Below are 19,189 nucleotides of genomic sequence, written 5' to 3'. Positions count from 1 at the left end.
GTGTGTAAATCACTTCATGAATAAAGACTTAACAAAGGAATTTCAAGATTTCGTCAACAGTTTTCAAAAAGCAAAAAGAAAAGGAGTGATGACAGTTGGAAGAATTAAGATATTCAACGATCGATTTAATACAAATTTTCAAATCTATAACCCTAAAGACAGTCATTTTCAACCAAGATATGTAAACATAGACTTAGATTTGGTTTTTTATTTACACAAAGAACATTTCTGTTTGATAAGAAATAATAAAGCTTTAGGTATTAAAGAAATAGAAGATAATTACGATGAAAATGTATGGAGAACCTGCGGGGATGATGATGCAGTAACATGTTTTGCTCAGTTAAAACTAAACGTGATTTCACAACCTCATGATAATACTTTATTCGCTTGGGATTGCGAAACCTATAGCGAAAATAAAGCTATTCCTTTTTGTTGTACTTTAGTCAATTTGGAAAAACTAAGGAAAAACCTAGAACTAATTAAAAGAGTATTCCCAGATTTAAAGCCAACTGATCCCATTCCAGAAGAATATTACAACAAACTCATGACTAATATAGTAGAAATATTTGTAGGAACAGATTGTTTCGATCAGATGTTGCATCGTTTAGGTACAGTAGATCAAAAAAGACTAACCTTAATTGCTCATAACGCCAGTGGTTTTGACAACTGGATTGCACTTCAAAGCCTTAATAAACTAACACAATGTCCACTAGTAACAGATAAAAAAATTCTATCTCTTCCTTTATCTAATCCATATACAGAAGAAAGATTGCTGAAAAAGTGGAAAAGAGAGAAAAAAATATCTGATAAAAATAACTATTTACAAAACATATGTCTCACTTCTTCCTATCAACATGAAAAATCTACTTTGGCGGCATGGGGTAATTCATCCAATCTACCAATGAATTTAAGAAAATAATGAATGTAGACATTGTTAAATACACCAAAGATAATTGGGAATCTTTAAGACACGAATGGGAACCTTATGCTAAAAGAGACACGTTATGTCTCGGAGCTTGTTTGATAAAATACAATCAAGCAATGTAAGAAACTGTCTTCCAAAACGTTTCAAATAATCTAACGGCTCCTTCTTTATCTTTAAAGGGTTGGTATTATTTATATCATTACGATAAAGAAATGGTAGAAGAAGAATGGTATGAAACTACTAGAATGGTTCCGAAACACATTGAAAAAGAAAAAATAGAAAAAGTTTATTCACATACCCATCCTTTTATAAGATATTTTATCAGACAATCCATTAAAGGAGGAAGAGTTTCTGCTAACAGAAAATCATTTGAAACGAATAAAATGAATGAGATTTTACGCCATTTCAAAGGAGTATTTAGAAAGTGGCACTGAAGGAATAATAGATTTATTCAAAGAATACAGTGCTAGCACGAAAGATAAAACGGAAGTTCACGCTAAACTCAAAGAACTGAACTATTCTAAACTGATGGCATTTGACGCTAATGGGTTGTACGCCTCTGCTATGACAGAAGGTGAATATCCAAAACTGAAAGTGCAAGACCGTTTCTACCAGAAGAAAATAAAGAATTTCTCAAGCTCTTTAATGAAGAGAAATTCAGACCTTGAACTGCTATTTTAAAAGTCTGGATTGAATATCCCAAAAACATGTTCTTCCGACCGATACCAGCTAAAGATAAAATTACTTTCACGAATAGAATAGGTAAAAAGGAAACTGGCACTAAAATCAGGTTCAGAAATGGTTTCTGTCACGACGTTTTAACATCGGTCGATATTCAAGAAATAGTGAAATCCGGTGGTAAAATTATTAGAATATTAGATGGTATAGTTTACGAAGAAAATTTTAAAACTCCACCCTACAGAGATTATATTTTAATTTTGAAGGAATTAAGGAATAAATACAAAAAAGAAGGAGAGGTGGTTGCTAGTAACTGCATGAAGTTAAGTAATTCCTTATATGGTAAATCTATTCAGAGGGATAGAAATACCTCATTGCATTTATGGAATGAAGAAACCTTCCGCCTTAATTACGACAAACACGTCAATAAGTATGACAAACTAAATGATAGTCAGTATATCGTTGAGATAAATGAAGAAGAAAAAGAATTTGTTGCTCCAAAGGATTTTACGAGATTAACACCCACTCATTTAGGTACATTTATATTATCTCACAGTAAAAGAATAATGAATAATTTTATTCAAGTCATAGATGGATTTTATAAGCCTGAAATATACTATACGGATACCGATAGTTTATACATTTCGTCTAGCAATTGGGATAAATTAAATGAAGGTGGGTTGGTGTCCGAAAACGATTATTGTAAAGGAAAGAATGATTACGGTGATGGTGGAATTATATATGGTTTATATTTAGTGCCAAAAGTCAAATACAATATCTTTCAAACTTCCGACGGTATTCTAAAAGAAAAGAAAACGTCTAAGGGTTACTCTAACTATAAGATTAAGGTAGAAGACTACATTCAATTAGCTAGTGGACATGACGTAACGAATGAATTTGATAAACCATGGGAGAAGAGTTTTACTGATGGAATAGTTATTCCTAATGAAAAACAAACTAAAAAATTTAGTTATCTGAATCTCATAAAGAGAAAAGCACCAGACGATGAAAGAAAAAAGTATCCTTACAACTCTGGGGAGGAGATGTGCTTGGATAAAAACTACGAATTTGATGATTTTGATTATTTTACAAATGTATCTAATGATGATCAATCAGAATAAATTTAGTTCTTTTGTTTTAAATGAAGTTGAATAACAATTTCTTCGTTACCAAAATCTATAAACCTATTTTTACCATCTTTGATTTCCAGATTTATATCTTTAATCATAAAGGAATTAAGTGGTAAATACGTCGTTTGAAATGGTTTCTATATAATTCTATATCCTATCGGTACAGTGAATGTTGGAAGACTGTAAATAATCTGACGTTTGTATTTATTGAAAAATCCACCGTTTATCAAATTGCAATGTATATTTATCACATCGATATCATTCTCGATATTAGCTTTGTGTGGTGCTAAAGTGGATTGGGTGTATACTCGTTTATCAAATCCTAGTAACGCATTCAATGAAATTTCTACGTTGAAATCAACGTGACTATTATTTCTTAATGTCAATTTTATTTTGTTCAGATTCAAATTACCTTCGAATTCAATATTGTTTTTACCATTGACACTTCCTCCATATTCAGATAGGTATTCGTTAATGGCTATGTATTCGTAGCTTCCTGGTAGTAAACGTATGGTTTTGAACGTAACTCCATTATCTGTTGATATTTTCATTTGGTTATTTTTTTTCGTTGATATTTCTAATGGAATTGTAAACAGAGAAATACTTTAATCCCAATTCATATTCTTGATTGCGATCGAGTTGGTACTCATAATCTAGAGATAATTTAATGTCTGATTTATTTGAGGTGATAACGAATAGTTGTTCTTTATTTGACATTTTTAATCACGCTTTTATAATCACTTTTATCTATGATACCTTTTTCAAGGAGTCTTTTTAATATACAATTTACTTCATTATATTGTTTGTGCGATCGATGTCCTTCCTTCATTGCCGCTAATATTACTCAGATGCCACCATATCATCGAAATCGTCTATTTCTTGTATGATTGGTGTATAATCTTCTGCATAATCATGTGATACCTCATCTGATTCATCATCTTCATATTCATCAGGAATAACTTTATTTAAATATGTTTCAACTGCTTTCGATCTTCTTGTTTCGGGTCCCGACTTTCTTATTGCATGTAGAAATTTTGAGTATGCTAGTAAATCCTTGTAATCGGCAATGCCAATATACCCGCCATTCATTAAATCTATTAATCCTTTCGTTAATGTAAATATTAAGTTTTTTGTATCGTTTTGAATATAGGGGAATTTGACTTAAATTTAATTCTAAATCCATTAAACAATAACCCCTCATCATCAATGATTGGTTTAATACTCTTTGGTAAATCTGCTTTAGGGTTTGAAAAAAGGCTGTTAATATCATCTAATGTCCTAATTATAATACCACCATATGGATTCGGTTCTGGGTGATGGGATATTCTATTTGATGAGGTTCTATAGGAGATGTAGGTTCTATAGGAAGGATGAGTCTCTTTTTAATATCCTCTTGAGATTTTAATATGGGTTGAAATAGAGTTTGTAGATTTTTCGTTAATCCGAGTAGTTGTAATCTGTTATTTTCAACTTGGGTCTTTATTTTATTCTTAGCTTTGATATATTCTTTATTTCTTTTTAAAATATTATACCAATCGCTACTCATTTTTAAAAAAATAAAATTAACATATGTCGAGCATAACTCTTTCACCCGCGGGTTTTCTAGTATTTACGAATACATATCCATGTTCATCTGGGTTTCTCCATTGAGCTTTACAAACTTTTTGAATGTATCTCTGTCCATTCCGTGATTTATCGACTGAATGATTTGAGATAAATCTTTATCGTTTAATTCAAATAATAAAAAACAATTTGCATTTTTTCTAATAAACATAGAATCCATCCCGTAAAAAGTTTGGGATTGGTATATGCAGTGACAGTTGTGATGTCTTCCCTTCGTGATGAATTCTTGTTGAACAGCTTGATTTCTTTCTTTCTTCTCATTTGATTTCGCAGTCGTCAAACAATATTAAGTTCTTTCGTTTGCTATCAATATTAGACAAGACTAGATCATTAACATTTTTCGTAAGTAAAACTTTTATATCCGTTGGATTCTTTCCTTCGATGTAGTTATCTATGATATCTTTTATTTCCACTTCTTCTTCGTTTTCTTCGTAATATTGAAATAGGTCTTGAACATCTTTCTTTGGTAGATATTCTAAAGCTTTGAGGAATTGATAATACGATTGCTCTGGTGTTGTTGTGTAGATATACAAAGAATCGAAATCTAAAAGGTTTGGTGTTGTCAACATGTTAAAAGTGAGATGAGTTTCCCAGAACCGAAACTACCGCATATACACATGACATTGGGTATTAGGAAGTATTTCTGAATGATTAAATTTTTTGCCCATTTATTATTATTTTGATTTGTTCCAAAAATCACTCCTTCTCCTTTATACTTTGAAAGATATATTCCTTCTCCAGTGTGTATATATTTTTAAAAATATTCCATTACCCTTATGTTTGACTTCGATTTCTCCCGTGTCAATACTATCTACTAATTTATTTAATCCTTTTTTAACAGTTTTCTTGGTTTCTTCACTAAATCTTTTTCCAAATTCTTTCATTGTGCCTATCATATCTCCCACTCCTGAACATTTCTTTTCCGTTATAGGATTTTTACCCTCTGCCAACTTTTCCAATGCTAAATTCTGTCTATGTTCTTCGGCTGCTGTTAGTGCAGCTGCTTTCTTATCGTTGGCAACGCTTACTCCACCAGCTGTAGCACCAGCCACTGTAGCCGCCGCGGTAATACCAGCAAATATATTTAAGGTAGGGAAAATATAAATCCACCTTTTTTTTACATTTGTATCAATTCTTTCTAAGTCTATATCGTCTCTGACTTTACAATATTTGTATTTATCAATAAGTTTTTTAGTTATACTGATTTTTTTACCGTGAAAAGTTATTACAGTTGGGGAATCTGTTTCAACAGCGTCTATTATTTTCAGAACTAAAGTTTCTGGTTTCATTTTTAAGGGTGTATTTTTTACTCAATTCTTATCATTCTTCTATCTGCTATTTTAATTGAATGTTTTGCTTCTTCGAGTAGTAAACAATAACCTGTTACACCTCCTTGTGTTTTTTCAATATGAATATTTATGTTGACTCCTGTTTTGAAAAGATCTTCTTGGTGAGCTGATAGATCAAAACAGAAGATTGGATGATTAAGTGCAAAATCTACATATTAAAACTGAGGTGGATTTCTAAATAATTCACACATGTTTTTATAGTTTCTATACAATTCATTATAATCCTTTGTGGTTGGATTAATTGTTAAAGGTTGGTTAGGATAATTATTGTTGTTTAATCTTACTTGAACTTTATGGATTAAAGGATCTTGAGTTTGGTTCATTGCCACTCTGAAGACATTATTGTTATTCGTTTGAGAATCTGCTAAGTTCTTGAAACCAACCATTAAATATCTTGCTGGTTTAATAGTGTTAGTGATTGGCCATGTAGTGGATTCTCCAGTTAAAGTCATGCTACCTACTGTATTACGATGAAGAAAAGCTATTTCAATATCTTTAGTTAATGAGTTGAATATTCTCGTTTCTACTTCAATTGATGGTGTTATTACGGGTATGAAAAGTTGGAGATTCGTTATTTCTAATTTCTGAGTTCCATCTTTAATTTTGAAATCACATCTGAAATAAGCATCGGAAAGAAGCAACCAATTCGATAATGAATTTATTTCAAAGGTAATTCTACCACCATCATTCAGTTGGGATTTAGAACCAACAGTGGGTGAGATTATAATATAATCCTCTTTTTTCTTGTTAAACGAATAAAGAAACGGATCGTATAATCTAAAGATTGGATCTAGTATTTTATTTGCCATTTTTAAGGTTTAAAAATTGAGTAGAAAATTGTGTTTTCCAAAACGAGGCTATTAAAAAATGTTATGTTATTTTTATATAAGGGTATTTTTAATATGCTTTTTTTTTTGATGGAATGTAGGAAATTGATTGAAGGTGTTTTTGGTGTAAGAAATGTAGGGAGTTTAAATAATTTATAGGGAGTTTAGGTCTTTTTAAGTGTAAGAATTTATGAAATGAAGGGTGTTTAGGTTATTAGTATATAAAATGGTAAGTCGGCATATGGTAAAGGGGGTGTAGTGTACATACACTGGATGGTCAATTTGGTTAAAAAAATTTTTTGGTAAACCGGTAAATGGTAAAATGGCATAAGGTAATGTACACATACTACTGTTGGTAATTTTAGTTGCATGTCAACTCGTCAATTTAGCATTTTAATGTAATAAAGGAAACAGCTGGATTGATTAAATATTACATAAATATAACATTTCCGAATCGACATATTGCCATGCGGGTACATGGTTGAGTTTGTCATGGATGTATTCTTTTTCATAATATAATGACTCGAAACCTGATTAATGACCAAATCAATTAAAATAAAACCACGTGATAAAATTAAACAGTCATAAATGACATCCGAAGTTTTTATTTTAGTTTAGTGACGATCCCGGTCCTTTATACACTATGCTCAAATGAAATGAAATAAAAAAGTTATGAACTTATAGATTAATATAAGAAGACAGAAAAAAATCACTGAAAACACCCTAATGTGTGACAACCAACAATGATAAAAACAATATCATACTAACCACAAAAGCTAAATCTGGTAGATGCTGTGCCTGTGAGCCGTACATTTCAGACCTGCTCACTGATAGTTATTTTGATTCTAAGTTATGGTTCGATATCACAAATTAATTTCCTTAAAATTAAATGAAATGTATTAAGGTGCATCAGCACCTAAACGGACAATTTAGCACCTGAATACGATACAATTAACGCATCTAAATGAAAGCTTAAAGGTACAAGAAAATTAAAACAATATCAGAAAAAACACCACAATAGGGTGACAACAAACAAGGATAAAATAATATCACAGTAATAAACCACAAAGGGCTTCAAAACACAACAAAACATCTCAAAAACAACAACTAAAACAAAACCATGAAAAAAATATACATTCAAAATTTAAAATAAAAATGTACATGTTTTAAAAATGTGACAACCTTCTCATAAGGTTTGAATAGTCTGGACAGATGTGCAGAACCCTTTCTGTTTAAATGTAAAAAATATTGTTTTTTCGTTACTTCTGAATAAATCTTTGGTATGAATAAAACCACAGTTATTAGAATTCCAAGATGGCGGCAAGTGAACACATACAAGTACATGAAGAATAAATAAGAACCAATACCTATGGAAAGTTAGGAATATTTATAAGGAATAATGTATGTATGGGGTAGTTCTTCATTTCAATTCTGGATTTTTTCATTATTTTGTGAAAAATTCAGAAATATTTTGCAGAAATGTAAGTGCCAACAGTGATTTAAATGTGAAAATAGAAAATTCAAAAGACACTCTAGACAGAACAACCTCCGTAACAATCAAAGTGTGCCTCGGAACAAAGTATTACACCCTTAATCTATACAGGACAAAATGTAGTGAGCTCATAAATGGACATGGGAAAGGCATATTCATGTTAAAGAAAAACCCAAAGAAATGGAACCATTCAACTATAAATAAGACACCTATATATGAGCCTATCAGTTCCAGCTCAACTGATTCAGATTCCGATTCATGTGAAGTCACAGTTTAAGATAGAATTAGCCAATCGTCAATCAAAACCAACAACCGATTCCATGACACAATTCCAAAATTCGAACCTTCCATTTTAAAGACGAAAACCAATGAGGGCTGTTCTCATACTATCCAGACCTCTCATGTGCCAGACATTACCACGTATGAGTCTACATTGAACCCTAACGCTAAAATATTTCCACCAGAAATACTCAATCTTAAATTCAATGTATCGGAAACTAACCCTCAATTGAACAACAACCATTACATTTCTTCTGAAGTTGAACCTATTGGTGCCTGGATTGACAAGCTGGTACCGGGTCAAGAAATTTTAGTTGCTCAAGAAAACTTGCATGATCCTCATCTACAGCTTTCCCAAGCACTAGTCAAGCTGGAAAGCGAACGTGACCTACCTAAAATAGACCATCTTCAATGGAAATCCTCTGATGTGGCCGAGGTTTGTTGAACAATTCTATGCGACAGTTCACATTAGAAATGGTATAAATCACACTAGGCGAATGGATTTGTTGCAGTCAAAAGTGAAAGCTGAAATGAAATGAAATGAAATGTATTAAGGAGCATCAGCACCAAACGGGCTATATAGCTCCAGAATACGTTAAAATAATACAAAAACTAAAACAATAAAACACCTATTAATATCACAGAAAGGTCACATAGTGACAAAAAACACAAAAAAAAAACGATAAAAATCATATCACAGAAAAAGTCATTTAATGACTACAAAAAAAACACTAAAAACAATATGGTAAAAAGTGAAAGGTGAGGCAAATATCGGCATACATGGCCTTGTATATGTTGGGAAAAATTATGCTATGCCACTACAAGTAATAAAGAATGCTTTTGGTCATAGAGTTTAAGGTGGCAAGAGCCTTCTGGGACAAAATTGTCAACGGTCCATCCATACAGCAGCACGGCTCTTCGACAAGTTCCAGTGCACTGATGAGGACAGCCGAGAGACTTCCATCAGACAAAATTACCAAGTCGAATGAAAGGGCCAACTCTATCTTGAAGCACAGTGAACCAATTTTAATTGACCTCCAACTGTGACTGAGAGATAGAGTTGATGCTGATCTAAACCCGTATGGAATTAGGTCAGAGGTCAAGAAGCCAATTAAATCTACAAATACCAATATTCAAGATTACAACGCTCAATACAGGTGTTTTCAAGTCCATCAACAGTCCGAAAAGGCCATGTCCTCTTTGTAAGCAAAAGCTCTTCATCTTAATTTCTTATTTTCTTTATTATAGTAATCGTTCGGAAGCATCAGATAAATTGGTAAATTATCAAATTGTTTATGACGGTCAGGTTATCTCTGTCCTCCTAACAGAAGAAGATGGAGAAAAAATTGTGAATGGGGGTAAGTTACATTTACAATTGATCTTGTTATGATATCTGTCATAATAATCTGATAGTGATTCAGTTTATCAATACATAATCCATTAAAATATACCTTACATATTGTAATATTTCTTTCTATTTCTACAAACAATTTCGTTTCTGAGACTTTCATACGATTTGTCCAACAGATGGTGAATGTGATTTATATCTTGATAATATTTTTTCAAAAAATAAATTGACTTTTCAAAACTTTAATTGACTTATTGTGTATTTTCAGATCCAGATATGTTACAAGCTGTTATAAATTCAAAAGAAATTGAGAAACATGATCATGATAAGTTCATTGGTGAATTCACTAGCTACATTCATCATCCTATGTATGTAGCATGCTGCTTAGTTTACAAAAAATGAACACAGAAAAACAATATTTGTTATCGAGTTATTGCCTTGTTCTTTAAAATATGTTCATTTCTCTGAGCTTACAAGCATTCTAGAAGTCACAAGTTATTCATATTTATTATCCTGCCATTCAAGCTGGTGTCTATTTAAATGCTTATTCAAATTCTTAAAATCTTGCTTTGTGTTTTAGTACATGATAAACCATCCTGCAGTAGTAGTAGTAGCACATCGATTAACACTGCATCAACATCAAAAACTGAGCACTCAAATGAAACCACTTAAGGTATTAATTTTTGATCATACATGCTTTGATTTTTTAATATTTTTTTTTAAATTTAAAAGTTGCAGAGAGGCAAGTCACAACTGCAATGAAACTCTCTTAAATTCTAGAAATATAATTTAAGTGAATATTTAAAAAATGAACGATTAACGTGCCAAATTGAACAAGCTGCCAAAGAAAATTGTGATACATCTATATACATATATTCATATTATACAAAGCTTTTAAATAACCATTTTTAAATGTATTTATATTTCAGAAAGTGATTGGACGCCTAAAAACACCCGTTATCTAATATCCTTGGTTCGTCAAAAGTTGTATTACTGAGGAAGGCGAAAAGTTGATTTGTAAGTCAGGAATATGGAAGGAAATAAGCTTAAAATAAAAACAAAATGGCCACATTCACAGCAGTGAAAGATGCAGGGGAAAGTGGAGGACATTAATAACCTCGTATAAGAAAATATCCGACTCAATAAACAAAGTGGAGAAAATTTAAAAACTCACGAATTTTCTGATGAGTTGTCATTTTTAGATAAAAGTGCGGATGTTGAACCTGCTTACATTTTGAGTCAAGTAAAGATGGAAAAAATGAAAATGATTCTAAAAGTGACGATGATGAACAAGCACCATCACTTCCTAAAAAAAGTAAAAAAAACTACCAAAGCGAGAAAATCAACAGTTGATTCGGTAATTGACTACTTAAAAGAGTTCAATGACTCTGTTAAGGAAGCAGAAGAAAAAACCAGAAAGCAGAGACAGGAACAACATGATCAAAAAATAGAACTAATGGCATCTCTCGTCAGGGCAATTACCCCTAAAAATGATTAGATTCGAAAAAGGTGGTTGTCTTCCCTGTCCATCCATTAACAATTTGCACAGTAGGCACAATTCTTGAAAGGTTATCAAGAGACTGCAATCAGGAAAGTAAGAATCCTGATTTAAAAAAAAAACTAACAAATTTGAAAAATGATTAATATACTTTTGTTCTTGAAAGAATATTTTATTTTTGTAGTTTCATTAGAATACGTTAAATTTTAAGTGTGTGTTTGTAGTCAACAAACACTTTATAGACATTAGTCAGTGGTTTTTGACTTATTATTTTATTTAACACATAATGTTATTGTTGATTGTTATTAAACTGTTATTATAAGTTTTCAGCAATCTCATCTCTTTTTGCGAGACCTGCAGCCCCATTCTCATTATTATTGACATCATTATCCTGACCCTCATCATCAGGCATTTGAACGAGATCTTCAAAATTATCATCCTGTAAAATACATACATTGTGGAGAACACAGCTTGAAATAATAGCACGAATAGTATATTTCAATTTCTTGGTGTTACAATACGTAAGTCTTGGAAATCTCCCTTTAAGTAAAGCAAAGGCTCTTTCTATGGCCTGTCGTTTTGATGAGAAAGATCTGTTAAATAACGGTTGGGTACGATTTAGATGTCTATTGTCACGATAAGGAGTTAATAACCATCCTCTTATTTGATATGCTCCATCACCCAAAATGTGATATTGCTCAGGTATTGAAGGACCAATATTTTGCCATATATCAGAATTTCTTAATACTCGGCTGTCATGGACTCTACCTGGCCATCCAGCTATAACATGTGTGAAGAGCATATTAGAGATACAAACACCTTGCAGGATTATTGAATGCTTTCTATAGAAATAAGCTCCAGGAACTTTAGATGGTGCAGGAATTGGAATGTGCGTTCCATCTATACATCCTATTATTCCTGGGAATGGTTGAAAATCTTGGGCAACACCATCATACTCATCAAATCTTGGCTATTTTATTAATCGAGGTAAAATAACATTTGTTAGTATCTTACAAATATTATTTCGGGTTTTAAATGTAGCAGAGTCGGTTCTATCAAATCTGTCAGCAATACAGCGTATGGTTTGTTGACTACCAAGCCACATCAATGTAATAAGCAATTGTTCTTTTATTTTAATTGGGGGTCTCCCATGGCCATCGGTTACTGGGTTAGCTCCAACATTTCTAATAAGTTGAAGTAATTTTTCAAATGTAGTTGGTTCTAGTCGGAAAAGTCTCTTAAATTCATGGTTGAAGTACTGTGAAACATATGAACGTATCCTGTTGCGTTCATCTCTCAATGTTTATTTTCCGAAGATCTCTCCGAATCTATTCTATTTAAGTACTCTCCGCGGTGAGCATAAAGAATACACCCTCAGACTCATTAACCAATAAAATTGCGAGTTATTTATAGATTTGTAATATGACAGGCATTTTTCACGTATGGAAAATAACTGCTGCAAGGCCTTTTATGAATAGCAGTACAGCTATTCAGCTTCTAAATGAAATGAAATGAAATGTATTAAGGAGCATCAGCACCAAACGGGCTATATAGCTCCAGAATACGTTAAAATAATAAAAAAAACTAAAACAATAAAACACCTATCAATATCACATAAAGGTCACATAGTGACAACAAAAAAGACGATAAAAACCATATCACAGAAAAAGTCATTTAATGAATACAAAAAAACACTAAAAACAATATCACAGGTAAAACACCACATGGTGGTATTAAAAACAAACAAAACATTTAAAACAAACAATGACTAATCCATTTAAAATTTAAAATAAAGACCTGCTTGTTTTAAAAAAAGCCACAACCTTCTCAAAAGAGAAGGTTTCGCAAAAAGCTGAAATAAAGAAACAGCACGGTAGTGCTGTGATCTTATAGGTTTGAGATGCTTACACTCAATCAGAATGTGTTTCACTGTCAGGCAGATCTGGCAGTGCTCACAGACTGGTTGAGGCTCTCGCTTGAGCAAATAACAGTTGGTGAGGTGAGTATGTCCAAGACGAGAGCGACACAAAACAACTTCATTTCTCCTGTTGGCACAATAGGAGGAGGGCCAGTCTCATAGGAGAGGCTTAATGGCATGAAGCTTGTTAGTGTCTGCAGCATCCCATTTTTGCTGCCATCGATGTTGAATAAAAGACCTTATCACCGATTTAAAATCGGTAAAAGGCAAAGAAAAGGGGGAAACAGGCAGTGACAAAGCAGCCTTAGCCGCCGCATCTTCCATGTCATTCCCCCCTATATCCATGTGACTGGGGAGCCAACAAAGGACAATGTCCTTTTTTGGCCCAGAGAGCTTGTATATATCCCCGATTATTGGGTGTACAAGCTGGATGTTATTAATAGCTTTTAATGAGGACAAAGAATCAGAAAATATAATACATTTTTTTAATGATGTAGAGGACTGAAAAAACTCAAGTGCCTGTAAAATGGCAATGAGTTCTGCAGTAAATATTGAGGCTGCTGGTGGAAGAGCTACAGATAGAACTTCGGATGGTGTAACTGTAGCGGCTGCTACCTTATCACCATCCTTAGACCCATCTGTATAGAAAGGAGCAAAATCCCCATATTTAGATCTTAGTTCAAGAAATTTAGACTTGAAGACAACAGAGCTTGTCTGTGACTTCTTGTTGCTCGATAGACTAAAGTCTATTTGGAGTGGAGCAATTGACCAAGGTGGAATAGTGGTCATGGCAAAGTCCGCAATACAGTCGTGGCTTATACCAGCCGCTGACATAAGGGGTTGAATGCGGACTCCAAAAGAAGAAACAGCACGTACAGGTGTTCAAAGTAAGGTCTATATACGGGGCAGTAAGCAGGATGTTGTGGCAATGATGCTATCTTGATAGCGTACTGCAATGAAAGCCTGTCACGTCTGTCGTACAATGAGGGCTCATTAGCCTCGACGTACAGACTTTCAACTGGAGTAGTGCGAAACGCACCTAAACTGATTCTAAGTCCTTGATGGTGTATGGTATCAAGCTCTTTGATATAGGATTGACGAGCCGAACCATACACCTGACACCCATAATCGAGCTTGGAACGAACCAAAGCTTGATATAATCGGAGGAGGACCTTTCGGTCGGCTCCCCAGTCAGTATTGGATAAGACTCTCAGTATGTTGAGAGCTTTCAGACATTTGTTCTTGAGGATTTTAATATGGGGATGAAAAAAAAGCTTGCTATCAAAAGTAAGTCCCAAAAATTTAAATTAAATGACAGCACCATCCAGCTTTAGTTCTGGATCTAGGTGCAATCCTCTTCGTTTACAGAAATGCATGCAGACGGTCTTGGATTTCGAAAACCTAAATCCATTGTCAGTTGCCCATTGCTGTAAGTTGTTTAAGCAAAGCAGCAACTGACGCTCAATCGTCTGCATGTTTGTAGAGCCATAACACATCTGAAAGTCATCAACATACAGAGAGCCATCAACCCCCCGTCTAAGGCACGACGTGATGGAATTAATTTTAATAGAGAACAGGGTAACGGATAATATGCTACCCTGTGGAACTCCATTATCCTGAGGAAAAGGATCTGAAAAAATGGAGCCAAGTCGAACCTTAAACGTCCTATCGTGTAGGAAATTGGAGATGAATAATGGCAATCTTCCTCTGAGACCGAAGTCAAAGAGATCACGAATAATGCCATATCTCCAAGTGGTGTCATAAGCCTTCTCCAAATCAAAAAATATGGCTACAAGATGTTTATTTTGGATGAAGGCATCCCTGACAAACGATTCAAATCTAACGAGATGATCAAGAGTGCTCCTTTGAGACCGAAATCCACATTGGAGGTTGGTAAGAAGATTGTTTGACTCAAGGTGCCAAACGAGTCTTCGATTGATCATTCGTTCCATGGTTTTACAAATGCAGCTGGTTAATGCAATTGGGCGGTAATTAGTAGGATTCGAAGGATCTTTACCAGGTTTGGGAATGGGTACAATGGTAGCGATCCTCCAAGATGAGGAAATACACCGTCATCCCAAATCTGGTTGAATATACATAAAAGTTTTTTTAATGTTGGGTAAGGGAGATGTTTGAGGATCTGATAATGTATATCATCAGGCCCAGTAGCTGTATCATGAGCCTGTTTCAAAGAAAACTCGTAAATTTATCATTATAATATTCCTCGTTTTTTGATGCAAAATTAAGTCTTTTCCTCTCTTCCCGGAGTTTCACTCTCCGAAAAGCATCCGAGGAAAAGTTAGAGGAAGAATTATAAGAAAAATTATGGCCTAAGGAATTAGCAATATCTGGAAGAGTAGTGAGAGTTGAACCATCTACCTCTAAATGGTTCACAGATATTGTATCCGCTTTACCCTTTATCCTACGAATCCTATCCCAGACTGATTTGGAAGACGTGCGACTGTTGATCCTTGAAACATACTCCTGCCATGACGACCTCTTTGCTTGGCGGATAGTCCGCCTGGCTTTCGCCCATGCAATGCGGAAAGAGGCCATGTTGTCAGCGGTAGGAGAACGTTCAATCAGTCGCAGAGCACGATTACGTTCTTTCAGTGCTGTCTTACAGTCTTCGTTAAACCATGGTTTATTGAATCGTTTTGGAGTTGCCGAGGTTTTACGAATCGCCTGACCCGATACATCTTGTAAGATAGTGGTAAATAATTCCATCGGGTCTTCTGCCTCATCTAGATCATCTTGAGAAAAAGAAGAAATGCAAAGAGCCTCAAAGAGAGGCCAATTAGCTTTGGAGATTTTCCATCTTTGTGGCCTGTCTACTGGTGAAGGACCATTATTCCGTAGAATTACAGGATAATGATCACTGTAGCAGAGATCGTCTTGTCACTCCAAGAAAAATCTTGGAACAAAGATGGAGAGCTAATTGTCAGATCTAGATGAGAAAAAGTTTGGTTTTTTGAGCAGAAATACGTAGGCGATTCGTCATTAAAGATGCAAAGATCATTGTCATAAATGAAGTCAGCTATTAATTTTTCCTCTGGTATTATCATCGGAGCTACCCCAGAAAGAATGGTGACCATTGAAATCTCCTAACCAAATGTAAGGAGAAGGAAGCTAGGCAACAAGGTCATCCAATTCTCTCAGGTTCAATGATAAGCTAGGTGGTAAGTAGATGGAACAAATGGTAATAGGCACGTGGAGTGTAACTCGCACGGCTATTACCTGCAGAGGAGAATGTAGTGTGATTTCGGACTGGGCGACATTCCTATTGACAATAATAGAAACACCACCCGAGACCTTATCATCACCAGTGCCATAATGGTGGTAGGAAACAAAATTTTAAATGGCACTAAACGCAAATCCGTTGGCTTGAGGAAAGTCTCTTGGAGACAAATAGCCAACGGATTGTATTGTTGCATTAATAGCTGAACTTCATTCAGATTATGACTTAAACCTCGACAATTCCATTGTATTATATTATTTTTTTGATGCATTGTCAGGGTGGTTTGACTGGACTACGAGGTTTGCGGTAAGGGGGGTTGAGAACTTCCGCATAAACCTCGGAAGCCTCCATATCTATACTATCAGATATGGCAGACTTCAAAAGATCTCTTCCTCCCTTTTTGGAGGAGGATCCATTTTTTTTTTGCAGGACTTGTCATTTTTAGAAAGACTTTCGCATGCTTTTGTCTGGACTGCTTACCAGTCCCTTTTGGCTGAACGTCTTTAGCTGGTAGACTTAAACTATCATCAGCTACTGACTACTCTGAGTCTGAGAAGCCTGAGTAGCGGATGATGTAGATGGTGTTGCCTTAGGAATAGTTGGTAATAGGGCCGGAGACGCTACTGGTAACCGTGTCAGCCAAGTGATGTCGGTTTGGCATTCCACCGATTTGGTAGAAGCCTTAACGACATTAGCAAAAGTCTTTCCGGAAGGAGTAGATGGAGTTGCACCTTCTACAACCTTCCTCGCTTCGGGATACGATATTTTGCTTTCAATTCTAATTTTATTAATTTTTTTTTTCAGTTTGCCACTTTGGACAGTCTTTGGAAAAGGCAACATGCTTTCCATTGCAATTGCAACAACAAGGAGCTTCGGTGCAATCCTTGTTGTCATGCCCAGACTGACCGCAACGCGCACATCGAATCGAACTCTTACAAGTTCGAGTTCCATGCCCGAAGCGTTGACAGTTGTAACATCTGAGAGGATTTGGTATATACGGCGATACTTTGATATTAAGGTAGCCTACTTTGATTTCAGATGGTAAATCAGGTCGGTTGAATAAAAGAATAAAGGTGTTGGTAGGAATTAATTGGCCGTCACGACGGATGGATATTCTATCAACGTTCGTGACTCCAATATCTTTTAACTCCTCATTCATTTCCTCAGCAGAACATCAATTGAGGTCTGGATGTCGAATGACCCCTTTGGAAGAGTTCAGAGAGGAATGAGGTGAAACTTTTATCGGTATGTTTGCCAATGTGACCGATTTAAGCAAGAGTTCAGAATGAATTCTGCGAGCACATTCAACTAACAAGGAGCCGTTACGCAGTTTTTTCGTAGATTTGGGCTCACTTGCAAGACCTGTCAATCCTTTTGCGATTGCAAATGGCGATAAGGATGATAAAGACCTCTAAGGGTCACTACTGTCAATGACAAGAAACCGGGGCCATGATTGTCTGAATTAGACAAATCAGTAAATTCAGCCTCGGTTAACCGGCGCTTACGCTCGTTTGTGTTTTTTTTTGTTTGTGTAGCCATGGAGAAAAAAGAAGAATTCATCTCCCGAGACCCCCGACCACGACATCCGCGCGGGCTTTACGCGGACTCCAGCGCCGGCGCCCTAGGGGTAATCGGGAGATATACTTAGACAAAAAAAAGAGAAAATTTCTGGGTGGAGAAAATAAATTCCGAACTTTTATTTTTATTTTTTTACTTAATTGACCCAAGCCGCTGCTTCTGAGTCAGTGAAATAATTTGAAAGAAAAAAGATATTAATTATTACAAGAAAAAGTTTAATCTGTTCTGACCACCGACTCATAGGCTCAACACGACAAGCCGATTGACTAGTGTGGGCCACACTGGCCACCCGTCTAGGAATCCCCTGGCCCAAAGTGATGTATTCGGGAGTATGTTACCCTCAACCACCAGGTGTCCATTCAAAACCGACACGGGTCGCACCTCACGGCAAACGAGGAGCCCCAATTCAGTCGCCTCTTACGACACGCAATGGGGGGCGGTGGACCTATTCTTAACCCCGGGCCACTGGGGGTAAATATTCAATAAAAACAAAATAGTTGAAATTATATGATACAGCCAACACGTATGCAGTCGCTTGTGCTCTTATTGCGCGTTTGGAAATACTGACCAATAATAGGTCTTAAATTGAGCAGGTGATACGGACAGGAGGGTGACCCCGGGTCAGGGTATATATTCCGAAACGGAACTAGTTTCGGGGAGTTTAGATTCTGCTGCAACCAAAGGACTCCTCAAGCTAGAAGGCATAATACCAATATACTTGATATTAGATTTATAATACACAACGTGAAGCTTTATAGCAGAATAAAAGGACCAACGAAGATATAGTTTTATATTAAACATACTGGAAAAGTCACAACGGTGTTCATCTTTTGGTGCCGTGACCAGGATCTTGAACGGGTGAATTTTCCGTAAGTATTTTTTTTGTTGGTATCATTTTCTTGGTTTTGTCAGTTTTTTTGTACTTCAGCCATATTACAAAATGGGTAGTCAAGAATTTTTTGAATCACTATCGACCCAACTAACGGGTCTGACAACCACACTTATCAACAACAGCGTAACTTCCCATATATAGGGATCATATAGAGAAGGTTGCGCAAAAAGCTGAAATAAAGAAACAGTACGGTAGTGCTGTGATCTTACCGGTTTGAGATGCTTACACTCAATCAGAATGTTTTTCACTGTCAGGCGGATCTGGCAGTGCTCACAGACTGGTTGAGGCTCTCGCTTGAGCAAATAACAGTTGGTGAGGGGTGTATGTCCAAGACGAAACCCAAAACAACTTCATTTCTCCTTTTGGCACAATAGGAGGAGGGCCAGTCTCCTAGGAGAGGCATAATGGCATGAA

At 35.3% G+C, this 19,189-nt stretch overlaps 5 protein-coding genes across 5 annotated transcripts; 3 read left to right on the top strand and 2 right to left on the bottom strand.

Annotated features, from left to right (window-relative positions):
* Positions 1 to 16: 16 nt before the first annotated feature.
* Positions 17 to 919, top strand: LOTGIDRAFT_165456 (hypothetical protein; the record flags this gene model as incomplete). The annotated part of the gene is made up of 1 exon (XM_009062470.1): positions 17 to 919. One exon carries the CDS (start codon positions 17 to 19, stop codon positions 917 to 919), a length of 903 nt encoding a protein of 300 aa, XP_009060718.1.
* A 713-nt stretch (positions 920 to 1,632) lies between these two features.
* Positions 1,633 to 2,724, top strand: LOTGIDRAFT_165455 (hypothetical protein; the record flags this gene model as incomplete). The annotated part of the gene is made up of 1 exon (XM_009062469.1): positions 1,633 to 2,724. One exon carries the CDS (start codon positions 1,633 to 1,635, stop codon positions 2,722 to 2,724), a length of 1,092 nt encoding a protein of 363 aa, XP_009060717.1.
* A 1,889-nt stretch (positions 2,725 to 4,613) lies between these two features.
* Positions 4,614 to 5,645, bottom strand: LOTGIDRAFT_165454 (hypothetical protein; the record flags this gene model as incomplete). Its single annotated transcript, XM_009062468.1, has 2 exons — positions 4,614 to 4,900; positions 5,129 to 5,645. The coding sequence occupies 2 exons, from the start codon at positions 5,643 to 5,645 to the stop codon at positions 4,614 to 4,616; spliced, it is 804 nt and encodes a 267-aa protein (XP_009060716.1).
* A 215-nt stretch (positions 5,646 to 5,860) lies between these two features.
* On the bottom strand, positions 5,861 to 6,514 carry LOTGIDRAFT_165453 (hypothetical protein; the record flags this gene model as incomplete). Its single annotated transcript, XM_009062467.1, has 1 exon — positions 5,861 to 6,514. The coding sequence occupies one exon, from the start codon at positions 6,512 to 6,514 to the stop codon at positions 5,861 to 5,863; it is 654 nt and encodes a 217-aa protein (XP_009060715.1).
* Positions 6,515 to 9,045: 2,531 nt separating this feature from the next.
* On the top strand, positions 9,046 to 10,616 carry LOTGIDRAFT_165452 (hypothetical protein; the record flags this gene model as incomplete). The annotated part of the gene is made up of 5 exons (XM_009062466.1): positions 9,046 to 9,062; positions 9,552 to 9,661; positions 9,920 to 10,023; positions 10,232 to 10,324; positions 10,581 to 10,616. 5 exons carry the CDS (start codon positions 9,046 to 9,048, stop codon positions 10,614 to 10,616), a joined length of 360 nt encoding a protein of 119 aa, XP_009060714.1.
* Positions 10,617 to 19,189: the final 8,573 nt, after the last annotated feature.

The sequence above is a fragment of the Lottia gigantea genome (assembly GCF_000327385.1).
Source record: "Lottia gigantea unplaced genomic scaffold LOTGIsca_51, whole genome shotgun sequence".
NCBI lineage: Eukaryota > Metazoa > Mollusca > Gastropoda > Lottiidae > Lottia > Lottia gigantea.
Note: the sequence above shows the minus strand (reverse complement) of the source record. Positions and strands in the feature narration are given on the sequence as shown.